This window comes from Danio aesculapii, chromosome 13 (assembly GCF_903798145.1).
Source record: "Danio aesculapii chromosome 13, fDanAes4.1, whole genome shotgun sequence".
In the NCBI taxonomy this organism is placed as follows: Eukaryota; Metazoa; Chordata; class Actinopteri; order Cypriniformes; family Danionidae; genus Danio; species Danio aesculapii.
The window spans coordinates 32,330,971-32,342,600 of record NC_079447.1 but is presented as its reverse complement, the minus strand read 5'-3'; the positions used below and the strand labels follow the sequence as shown (position 1 = coordinate 32,342,600).

General features: G+C 36.4%; 1 protein-coding gene across 1 annotated transcript in view; it reads right to left on the bottom strand.

Annotated features, from left to right (window-relative positions):
• Positions 1-11,630, bottom strand: part of lrpprc (leucine-rich pentatricopeptide repeat containing) — a 116,147-nt gene that overhangs the window by 33,789 nt on the left and 70,728 nt on the right. The window contains exons 25-28 of the mRNA XM_056470505.1: positions 10,401-10,507; positions 908-976; positions 533-623; positions 311-453 (exon numbers count right to left, since the gene is read on the bottom strand). Coding sequence (XP_056326480.1) covers positions 311-453; positions 533-623; positions 908-976; positions 10,401-10,507 — 410 coding nt within the window. The remainder of the gene's footprint in view (positions 1-310; positions 454-532; positions 624-907; positions 977-10,400; positions 10,508-11,630) is intronic.

Genomic DNA, 11,630 nt, shown 5'->3' with positions numbered 1-11,630 from the left:
TGCTCAACACATCCTGCTGATGTAGAAAGGGTCTTAAAATATAAGCAAATGTTGAGGGTATGCTAATGAATGATCCCGTGAGCAATGCAACAGTCTGCATTGTGTTCTGATATGCCTATTTTTCACCTGGGTTTTACATACAGAATTTACATGAGAAAGAAACAACGATGTATGAGGCTCATGGTATGGCCATTTCTTTGTACTAAACACTTATGATTCAGCTATGCCAGGGTATAGCCAGATTTTCTTTAAAGGCCACCTTTAAGATTGATCTGCCCACACCTACTGAACACTGACTTGGTTCTTTTACCTTCGGCACCTCAAATGGCACCTCCTGGTCATTGCTTTTGAGGATTTCAGCAAGCAGACGCAGAGTCCTCTCTCTTGGAGCCAAATTCTCCTCCTGCATTTTCATCCAGATTGCTTCAGCCTTACGCCAGTCATTGGTCTCCTCTGACAACAACAACAACAAGTTTATGTAAAGTTGGTATACTCATCCATTACAATTTCAGCTCCGGCACAAAAAACTTACTGCAGAGTCGGAACAAGAAGTGGTACATTTCATCTCGGTCACACTCAAACAGCTTCACAGTCATGTCCACCATGTTCTCAAGCGGCTCCATCTGCGGACAGAGAGATTTAAACGCTGATACACACTTTATTGATCTAGAGCAGGGGTGGGCAAACTTGGTCCTGGAGGGCCGGTGTCCTGCACAGTTTTGCTCCAACTCTGATCAAACACACCTGCTTATGGATACTTAGTGATCTTGGAGACACTGATTAGCATGTTCAGGTGTGTTTGATTAGCGTTGAAGCTAAACTATGCAGGACACCGGCCCTCCAGGACTGAGTTTGCCCACCCCTGCTCTAGAGCAAATCGGACAATAGCAGAGACAGACACACTGACCTGTTGGGCTGTGATGCATTTCTCTGCAAACCACTGCAGACGGTTTGATCGTGCCCTTAGACCAGGCGTCTGATCATTGGTAGAGAAAAACAAAACAAAACAATTTATGAGATCACAAATATAATGAATGTAATAATGAAATGAAAAGACAATATAAGGATAAAGATAAATAATGAACAGTGCACAGAGGCCTGATGTGCTAATATGATAAAAAGAAATGATAAAAAGAAATTAAATCAAATAAAAACATTTAGGTTAGTTTAAAAAAAAAAAACCCCACATCAGATAAACTGGCGAATTTTAACTACTGTAAGCCTTATTTCATATCTGTAATGATGACGTGTGATGACAGAGGTTGGATTCAAAGAGTAATACGAAGATAATCCAAGGAGTAAACAATGTACCTGGCGAAGTATTCGAGACGATACATGGTGTAACAATAAATGGTAAATAATACATGGTGTAAATAAATAAAGGGTCAAAACTCAGCAAGGCAAGACAAGGAAAACGCTTTGTAAAGTTCACTATGGTAAAACAAGACTCAGCACTGGATGTTTGTGTGTGAATGGTATATATACGGTCAATGTAATCAGTGATGATGAACTTCAGTTGTGTGTAATCAGGGTGGACTTGAAACTGGTGTGTGACAGCAGGGAATGATGGGGTTAGTAGTTCGGGTAAATGACATGGACTGTTCTCAAGCAAATAGCGAGGGCTACGTTGCTGGAGATCACAACAACAATAAATCAAAATACAATAAATAACCACACAAATAAAAATCAAACACACACACACAGAGAGACAAAATATAAAATAAGAGTATTAAATAATTACAAATAATAATAATACATTTTTTTTGTAATTGTAAAATTGTAACAATTGTATTGAAAATATTTAAAAATAAAAAACAAACAAGCAAAAAAAGTACAAAAAAACAAAATAAATCAAAATAAACCAAATCATATATATAATACAATGTTGGGGAGGTTAAACACACACACACAGTCAGAAGTCTGCATTCACACTGTCTCTCTTGTTGGAGAATGTTGTAGCATCAGCTTCCTGCACAGAATTACTCTGCAAATCAGCCTCCAGGCCAAGTTCAAGCCTTCCTCAAGCCTAATCTGCTTAGCAAATAAGACCAAAATTGAAGCGCTACACAGACACTGTCTTTTTTTTTTCTGTTGCAGCCCTGGGTCCTGATGCATAAAGCCCTGAGGGGCAAATCTTCCCTTAAGTAAATCCAGGATGATGAGCACCCCCACCCCTCCAATCCCCCTATAGAGAACAAATCAACACACACACACACACACACCCATCTGACCCAAACACACGCAAACACAGCCAAAACTCAAAAGAACAACTAGGTCAGATGATTAAGAAAATCTGGTGTCTAAAGCAACAAAACTGACTTTATTTGAAATTTACGTTTCATTTGTAATTTTCGAATTTGACATTTCTGTTGGAGAATTTTAAGAATTTATTTTGTTTTACCTTGTATTTTTTAATGAACAGGCATGTCATGAATTATTTATTTATCTTTTTATTACAAAATAAAACCAGAGATTATATATATATATTTGTTTTTTAAGCAAAAAAAAAAAAAATTAAGTTATAATTATGAGATTTATAGTAAAATATGATATAGTATGTTAAAATTATAACTTACAAATTACCTCAAACTTAAGTCAGAATTTAAAACATAAAAAGTTTATGTAAAATATATATAAAAAGACTGTATTGGCTTTTTCTTTTATCACGGAACTGGCTTCCAGAAAACATACATTTTTAAATACATAATATAAAACATTTTTACCCCAGTTAAATTATCTAACAAATGAAGTTTTTTATTTTTTGAGCTGACAAAATAAAAGGATTCTCTTAAACACATTCACGAAATAAATTACTTGATATAAAACCCCTTAATTTGCATAAACTGATTAATTCAGTCTAGAAAATCGAGACCACTGGTAATACAGACATCTAATTCATTTAAAACTGTTTGATAAGAAAAAAGTCTTTAAAAAAGCGATAAAATCAGAAGTAAAAGGACTCCCAAAGTGGACCATAATCCATGGCCTTCGCAAAGTTACAGTAAACAAAACCTTGTCATTCAATCAGACCTTTGAGAAAACCCATCCATCATCATCATCGTCACACAGAAGATGCCCTCATTCTCTCAAACGCAGGTCACACACTCAGAAACACTCACTCCTCATTTTAATTACACCAAAACCTTAACCAGCATTTCACTTAATTACCACCATTATTAATAATCTGACAATTACACACAGCACAATCATCTGACGAACCACTTAAAGTTTCTATTAGAGCTCTGTGTCTGCTAATGCTACTTGGATATCAGTGTTTTTAATTATGGAGGAGAAGAGCGGGAAAACGCTCCACAGGACGAGAGCGGCTTTTGACCCATCAAGCACAAGGATGCTTGATGAGCTGCCATTAAACACCAACTTTTACAGAGTTTATAGTGGCCAACTACAGGGGAATCAAACTACTGTAACTGTCAGGTGCTGAAAGACTAGGGCTTTGTCTTTTTTAGGGACTGATGGTGAACATTTAGAGTTCAACCAATCATATATATGTGAAGAGTTCAGATGCAAAAACATTGAAGTGCCGTCTAAAATTTCTATCGAAAATGAAATTTTTTCTCAGCCTCCTCTGTTTATGTTGAGATATTTTACTTTAAAGACCAGGAAAAGGACTTATTCTTTGCCATAAAAGTGATATTACTGAACATACACACAGGAGCCTGATAAAAATACTTATTTAAGAGTAAAATTTAAGACAGTATTTAGAGGTTTTTGCATCTAAACTCTTCATATATACAGTTGAAGTAAAAATTAATAGCCCCCCTAAATTATTAGACCCCTGTTTATTTTCCCCCCAATTTGTTTAACGAAGGAAAGGTTTTTTAAACACATTTCTAAACATAATAGTTTTAATGACTCATTTCTAATAACAGATTTATTTTATCTTTGCCATGATGACAGTAAATAATATTTGACTAGATATTTTTCAAGACACTTTTATACAGCTTAAAGTGACATTTAAATGCTTAACTAGGTAATTAGGTTAACTAGGCAGGTTAGGGTAATTAGGCAATTTATGGTATAATGATGGTTTGTTCTGTAGACTATTGAAAAGAAAATTTGCTTAAAGGGGCTAATAATTTTGACCATAAATTAAAAACTGCTTTTATTCTAGCTGAAATAAAACAAATAAGACTTTCTCCAGAAGAAAAAAATATTATCAGACATACTGTGAACATTTCCTTGCTCTGTTAAACATCATTTAGGAAAAAATTTAAAAAGAGAGAAAAAAAAATTAAAGAGGAGCTAATAATTCTGACTTCAACTGTATAAACCAGGGGTGGCGAACCCGCGGCTCGCGAGCCCCTTGCGGCTCTTTTACTGCTCTTGTGCGGCTCAACCTCTCGCGCGATTTAACATACATTAACCAATTGACTAATGCCCCATTCACACGGGCTTCAGCGTTGCTCGCTGCAGAAGCTGGGAGTAGCTCAACTTTTCAAGCGCCAACGGACGCGTCAGCCAATCAGATCGCTGTATGCAAATACACCTGCTAGACAGTGGCCTATTGCTGACTGAATTTCATTTTCTGACGCTTCTATGACGATCGTTTCAGCTCTAACTTCAGACACGCCTTCAGTCAAGGGTTGACAGTGAAGCCCCGTGTGATTGGGGCGCAACACGAGTGACGTGCAGTTCGTTAATATCAATCGTCATGGCAGAGTCAGGAAAGCGTACAACTAAGCGTAAATACGAAGATGAGCGCAGAACATTGAAATGATTGAACTTTCTGAGGATGACAGACTTAAGTGTCCTGAGGGAAGGAACCGTGGAGTTTTGGAAGATTGTGCCTGTTGAGAGATATCCCAATGTCAAACAGGCTGCACTCAAACTGTTGTCAATGTTTGGGTCAACTTATGTCTGTGAATCACTTTTTTCGACACTGAAACTAGTGAAATCAAAGCATCGCTCTGTTCTTACTGACACACATGTGAAAGAGTTACTACGAGTAGCCACAACTGAATACGAGCCAGACCTGAAAAAGATTGTGGAAACCAAGGAATGTCAGGTGTCCCACTGAGTCAAGTAAAATGAGGTAGGCTAATTTAAATCCATGAAAACTATTGCGTTATATAATTAGGTGTATAAGTTATTGTGACAGATATACTGTTGTTTGCGCATCTGTTGTGTGGCTCTTTGCAGTGATAAAGTTTTTTTTTTGGCTCATCATGCCAAACAGGTTCGCCACCCCTGGTATAAACACACACCCCCTCACCAGCCACTTTATCAGGTACACCTTACAAGTACCCCTTTTGCCTTCAGAATTGCCTTAATCCATCATAGATTCAACAAGGTGCTGGAAATATTCCTCAGAGACTTTGGTCCATATTGACATGATAGCATCATGCAGTTGCTGCAGATTTGTCGGCTGCAGATCCATGATGCGAATCTCCCAAAATCCACCACATTCAACCACCACCAGCCTGAACCGTTGATCCAAGGCAGGACGGCTCTATGCTTTCATGTTGTTGATGCTAAATTCTGACACTGCATCCAAATGTCACAGCAGAAATCGAGACTCATCAGACCAGGCTACATTTTTTCAATCTTCTATTGTCCAATTTTGGTGAGTCTGTGTGAATTGTAGCCTCAGTTTTCTGAGGAGTGACACCCGGTGTGATCTTCTGCTGCTGTAGCCCATCTGCCTCAAGGTTGGACGTGCTGTGGGTTCAGAGATGCTCTTCTGCATACCTCGTTTGTGACGAGTGGTTGAGTTACTGTTGCTGTTCTATCAGCTGGAACCAGTCTAGCCATTCTCTTCTAATCTCTGGCATCAAAAAGGCATATGCGCCCACAGAACTGCCGCTCATTGGATATTTTCTCTTTTTCGGACCATTCTCTGTAAACCCTAAAGATGGTTGTGTATGAAAATCCCAGCAGATCAGCAGTTTCTGAAATACTCAGACCAGCTCATCTGGCACCATACCACTCTTAAAGTCACTTAAATCACATTTCTTCCTCATTCTGATGCTTGGTTTAAACTGCAGCAGATCGTTTTTACTATGTCTACACTAATATTATACACATAATTTCAGCCAGAAATCCAGCAATGCTTAAACATTTTGTCGTAAATTTTACTAAATACTTTAATCAAACAGTTAACAATACAAATACAATAAATTACTCAAAACAAATACAAATGGCAAAAAATAATGAGTAAAATTATATTTAAATAAAAAGACTGTTATATTAAAATAAAAACAAACAATTTTTAAGTACTAAAGATTACTAGTGGCACATTTAGGGCACGTTCTCTGCATTTTTGCATAACTAAAAAGGCCAGCGTTCTTCTAAAAACAATCAGTGAGCAATTCTTCAACTGACAAAGGTTTTAAAAAAAACAAAGACCGCTCAGTGTTTCGCATAAAACACATCCTGGCATTCTAAAAAAATAAAAGCATGCAGCTCTCATTGAAAACCACTGAAAAAATACACTCAGCTCAAGAAAAACAAGCCGACTACATTAGACATGCGGCCTTACACGTCAACAAAAACAAACCTTTTTCAATATCGCTTTTGAGTAGTCTTTGAAAAGATCCTCGCTCACGAATCATGAACCGAGTATTGGCCGCTCAATATGAATGATTTTGAACTCATCTGACACCGGATGATGCTCTAAGATGATATAAGAGCAGTGTTGGATTAGTACATTTCAGGAGCAAAAATCAAGCAAATGCCTTAAGAGGGATTTTAACTTGTATCCCAAATTAACCTCTGGAAACAATGAAAGCCAAAGCTGCTTGAGATCTCTGTATCCTGAGGTGACCATTTATCGGCTAAAGTAACGTCCCAGAGGAATCGTTATGATCCAGTGTACGAATGAAAAACAGAGCCAAATGGCATGCTCTAGATTTGCGGAATCGTCTGAAGAGAGGATCATTGTCTTGGTTAAAAGCCCCTGGCTGATGGGAGCTGTATATCTAAGCTCAGGCTTATTTTTCATCCATACAGACAGTGATACAACAGAATTAGCAGAGATAAGGGTTTGTAGAGGACAGACCAATAGAGAGAAGGATAAAGTAGGGAAACAGTTTTTTTAAGTTAAAGCACCCTGTGGCTATGTTGACGTTTGAGGATTTTTGTATAAAAAAAGCACAACTTTTGCCTAGATTAAGCCTGGCTTCACCACTACTCTAGAGTTTTCAATTAATAGCACTCAATTTGAGGGAGCTTTCATTTGTGGTGTTGTCTGAAACCATGGAGGACGTCCTGAAGTAGGGCTGCACAATATATCATTTCAGCATTGATATAGCAATGTGTGCATCTGCAATAATCACACCGCAGGATGTGAGTTGAGTTTATAGTTAACCAGAAGCCATATTGTTTTGTTTGTTTTATTGAATGGAAGTTTGCCTTTATCTGCCTGTGTTATAACATATACTATTGTAACTTATATTTTAATACTGTACTTCTTGTATTCCTGTTTAATTGCATTGTATAGTTACATATATTTTCAGAACACTGGCAACATTTAAGAGATTTACTGACAACTTTTACTCTTATTGCATTTTACTCACTTATAACAAATGTCACTATAAATTGTGTCTTATTTAATACTTGTATATAGGCTACAGTTTGGTACTATGATTTTATATCTTTTAGCTTCTGACATGCGCTGTCAGTGTTGAGATCTTTTCCTAAACGTATTGAAAACCAAAGTATGGAAGAGGGTTGTTTTCATTTTTAAAACGCTGTATTAAAACAAGCGCACACTAGCGTCAGGGAAGTCTAAGAGAAAGCAAGAAAGAGAAAGACTGGTGCTGACATTCAGCAGTGCAGAGGGACTTTGAACGTTGTCATATTAGAGCGCTTGGCTAATTGAACATGGAAATGGCTTTGTCGGAGCAGCTTTCTCAGTGGAGGTGTGGACTCGCGAGATGCGGTTTTCTGCAAGAACAAGACAGAACACAGTCTATAGAAATCCCCAGAAGAACTCAAAACAAGTCAAGCGTCCCAAAATCAGTGACGTCCCAGACCAATCGTTTGCTAAAGAGCCTGACGCGAGAACAGAGAGACGCTCTGAGTCTCTCCAGACGATTAAAAAGGTCTTTCCACACATCGAAAATCCATCTGAATTGTGTCTGAAAACTCACTGAAGTTCTGCTGCTAGATGAACTTCTCATTCAATAATGATGAGCGCCAGAAGCTACACGTTGCTAAAAAATGAGTTGTGACAGTCAAACGCTGTTTAAAAAAAATGCTCTGTTGCAATAATAGATTTGTGTTACGAAAACATGGAGGAATTAAGTTAACTTCTTATATGTTACCAATTTGAATATATTAAACATAAAACAATTAAGTTGTCCCAACGTTTGATTGAACATTATATTTCACTTTCCAGATATTTCCAGTAAATTGTTAAAAATAAAATGAATTTAAAAGCTAATAGTGAAAGAATCTAGTTAAATTATAAGGCAAAAATAAATATAAATAAATAAATATATAAATATAAATCTATACATTTATAAGTAAATTAAAATGTAAATAAAAAAATTCAATGTAAGAAATAATAAATAAAAAATTAATTATATGAAATAAAATATAGAGCAGGCATCTCCGTTGTGCTATTTTTACTAAAGCCTTGCAACAAGCAAAAATTTTCATTATAATAATAAACTTTTCCAGTTATTACTGGCATATAAAACATCAATAAAAAAAATCTGTGAAAAATGTATCAAATTGTAAATTTAGACAAATTATTATTATTATTGCCACAAACAAAAAAATAAATAAATCCATATTTTGGTAACACTTCACGAAAAGGTTGTATTAGTTAATGTTAATGAATTTGCTAACACGAAGGAACAATGAACAATACATTACAGCATTTGCTTGTGTGAGTCAACGTTAATGACAATACAGTCTAATACACTTAGCTAATGTTAACAAGCATGAATTTGTATTTTAATTTAATACTAACTATGATTAATAAATGCTGTTCAAGCACTGTTCAATATTAGTTATCGTTAGTAATAAATAAAACTAATGAAACCTTATTGTAAATTGTGACCCATATGATAAAATAAAAACAAAACCTGACAGAAGTCTTGTCGCCTTTCCAAGTTTTAGGATCAACAAATTATAACTTGACTTCTAGTTGATCATTTGGCAACAGAAGTGGCTTATATGAAAGGCAAAGGCCTCTAGATTACGCTTACTTTACCAAAATAATATATGATCATGCCTTGATTTATTTAATTAGGACAATAAAGTCTGACTTTGATTAGACAAGTCTAGTCACTTAACAGAAATAATGTACAGTATAGAATATCATGGTGTCATGGTGAAAGTCATGGTGCAGTGGAAAAAGAATTAATATTGTGTATGACTCCCATGAGCTTGGAGGACTGCATCCATACATCTCTACAATGACAATGATTTATTAAAAAAGTAATCTGGATTTGCAACAAAAGCGTTCTTGGAGGACTCCCAGAGTTCATCAAGATCCTTTGGATTCATCTTCAATGCCTCCTCCATCTTACCCCAGGCATGCTCAATAATGTTCATGTCTGGTGACTGGGTTGGTGAATCCTGGAGCACCTTCTTTGCTTTCAGTAACTTTGATGTGGTGGCTGAAGTATGAGGAGCGCTATCCTGCTGAAGAGTTTGCCCTCTCCTGTGGTTTGTAATATAAAGAGCAGAACAAATGTCTTGATACCTCAGGTTGTTGATGTTGTCATCTACTCTGCAGATCTCTCACATGCCCCCATACTGAATGGAACCCCAAATCATAATTTTTCCTTCACCAAACTTGACTGATTTCTGTGAGAATCTTGGGTTCATGTGGGTTCCAATAGGTCTTCTGCAGTATTTGTGATGATGGAGATGCAGTTCAACAGATGATTCATCAGAAAAATCTGCCTTCTGCCACTTTTCCAAATGATCAACTAGAAGTCAAGTTATTATTTGCTGCTCTTACAACTAGGATCAAAGACAAGACTTTTGATAGGTAGTGTACATTAAAGGTTATTCTTTTAATTGGACAAAAATCCAATTAATAAGAAACCGTCGTGCTCATCTCACTTTAACTTTCGTCATCACATTCTGCTTTCAAATGAGAAAGATTCTATCATGCCAAAGCCTTGCAATGACAATTAACAATAACAAAAGCAATTGTCCCAAATGCATTGATTCAATATAAAGACAAAACAATACCACAATACTTTCATTTTCCCAGTAAGCTGCATTTCAAAAGCAATTGGTCTTTGTAGTCCAGATTTTCTCCTTCACACTCACTAAAAAATCCATGTACCTTTTGTCCTGCATGAATGGCATTAGTGTGGCTTTGGAGCCGATCTAATTTAAAAACGGAAATATCAGCGTGGCAGTAATTAAAGCTGTTAAATAGCTGTGTGGATTGAACACAATAACACAAGTCCCACCTCAATGATTTTGCGTGCCTCCTTGTTGCGCCCCGTTTGCAGGAAGGCAAAGAAAAGGTCGTAGAGCATCATCATTTCGCCCCGTTCCAGAGTCAAAAACTCCATCACTGTCAAAACCAGAGAGATGAGAAGGTCAAAAAACAGGCACATGTCTGTCAGGTGAGACACAGCAGGCAAACGCACACTTTTGCCATGCATTTTAAAATTTTGGGCTTCTCTGTCTCCCAATGTCTTTATTTTTTTTAGTCCGATGTAAATAAAAAAAACAAAAAATATCAGGTCATTTGTCACACGTTAGCCATTTGGGTCTGTAGATTTCGATTTAAAAACACTATTTTAATGGCTGTTGTGTGAGAAGAAAAAATGTTTTAAAGCTATAAATCTCCACTTCAGCTGTACTTAAAGCAAACTTCACACTTTTGTTCATATTTACATTCTAAATGTTTCATACCAAATTTGCCTAAATACATACAACATTCTATCAACACTGTCTGTCTGTCTGTCTGTCTGTCTGTCTGTCTGTCTGTCTATCTATCTATCTATCCTACACTATATATTTATCCATCCATCCATCTATTACCTACACTATCTATCTATCTATCTATCTATCTATCTATCTATCTATCTATCTATCTATCTATCTATCTATCTATCTATCTATCTATCTATCCATCCATCCATCCATCCATCCATCCATCCATCCATCCATCCATCCATCCATCCATCACTTGACATTAACTTTTTTTTTTTCACCAGCCACTGTGGCTAGAAGTTTTCCAACGTTACTAAAATTACTTGATTGAAATGATGTGTTATGTCCACATGCCTCCTTAACTTAAAAAAAATATTACACTAAATATTTTAAAAAATGTCAAATCAATCAAATAGTTTTTGGTTAAAAAAAAAAAAACTCAATCGATTAATAAATCCTGTGATAGCTTTCTGGCTATATATTTTCTTTGGATATATTATTATTATTTAGTGCTATTATTCCTACTGATTATCCTCCATCTCTTTATTGACAGCACTGCTCACATCATCATCAGATGCCTTGTAAAAACAGTGTCTCTCCGTTGGTACTCAATGGCGCACAGACTTGCTCTTTAACACTCCAGAGAAGCCAGAAAACACTACAGCAGATATACGTGTTTACATCAATGAATGGCACATGTAGAATATATCTCTGAGAGAGCGGGTCACCGGGGCCGTAAAGTGGCCCTCCAGCATCGA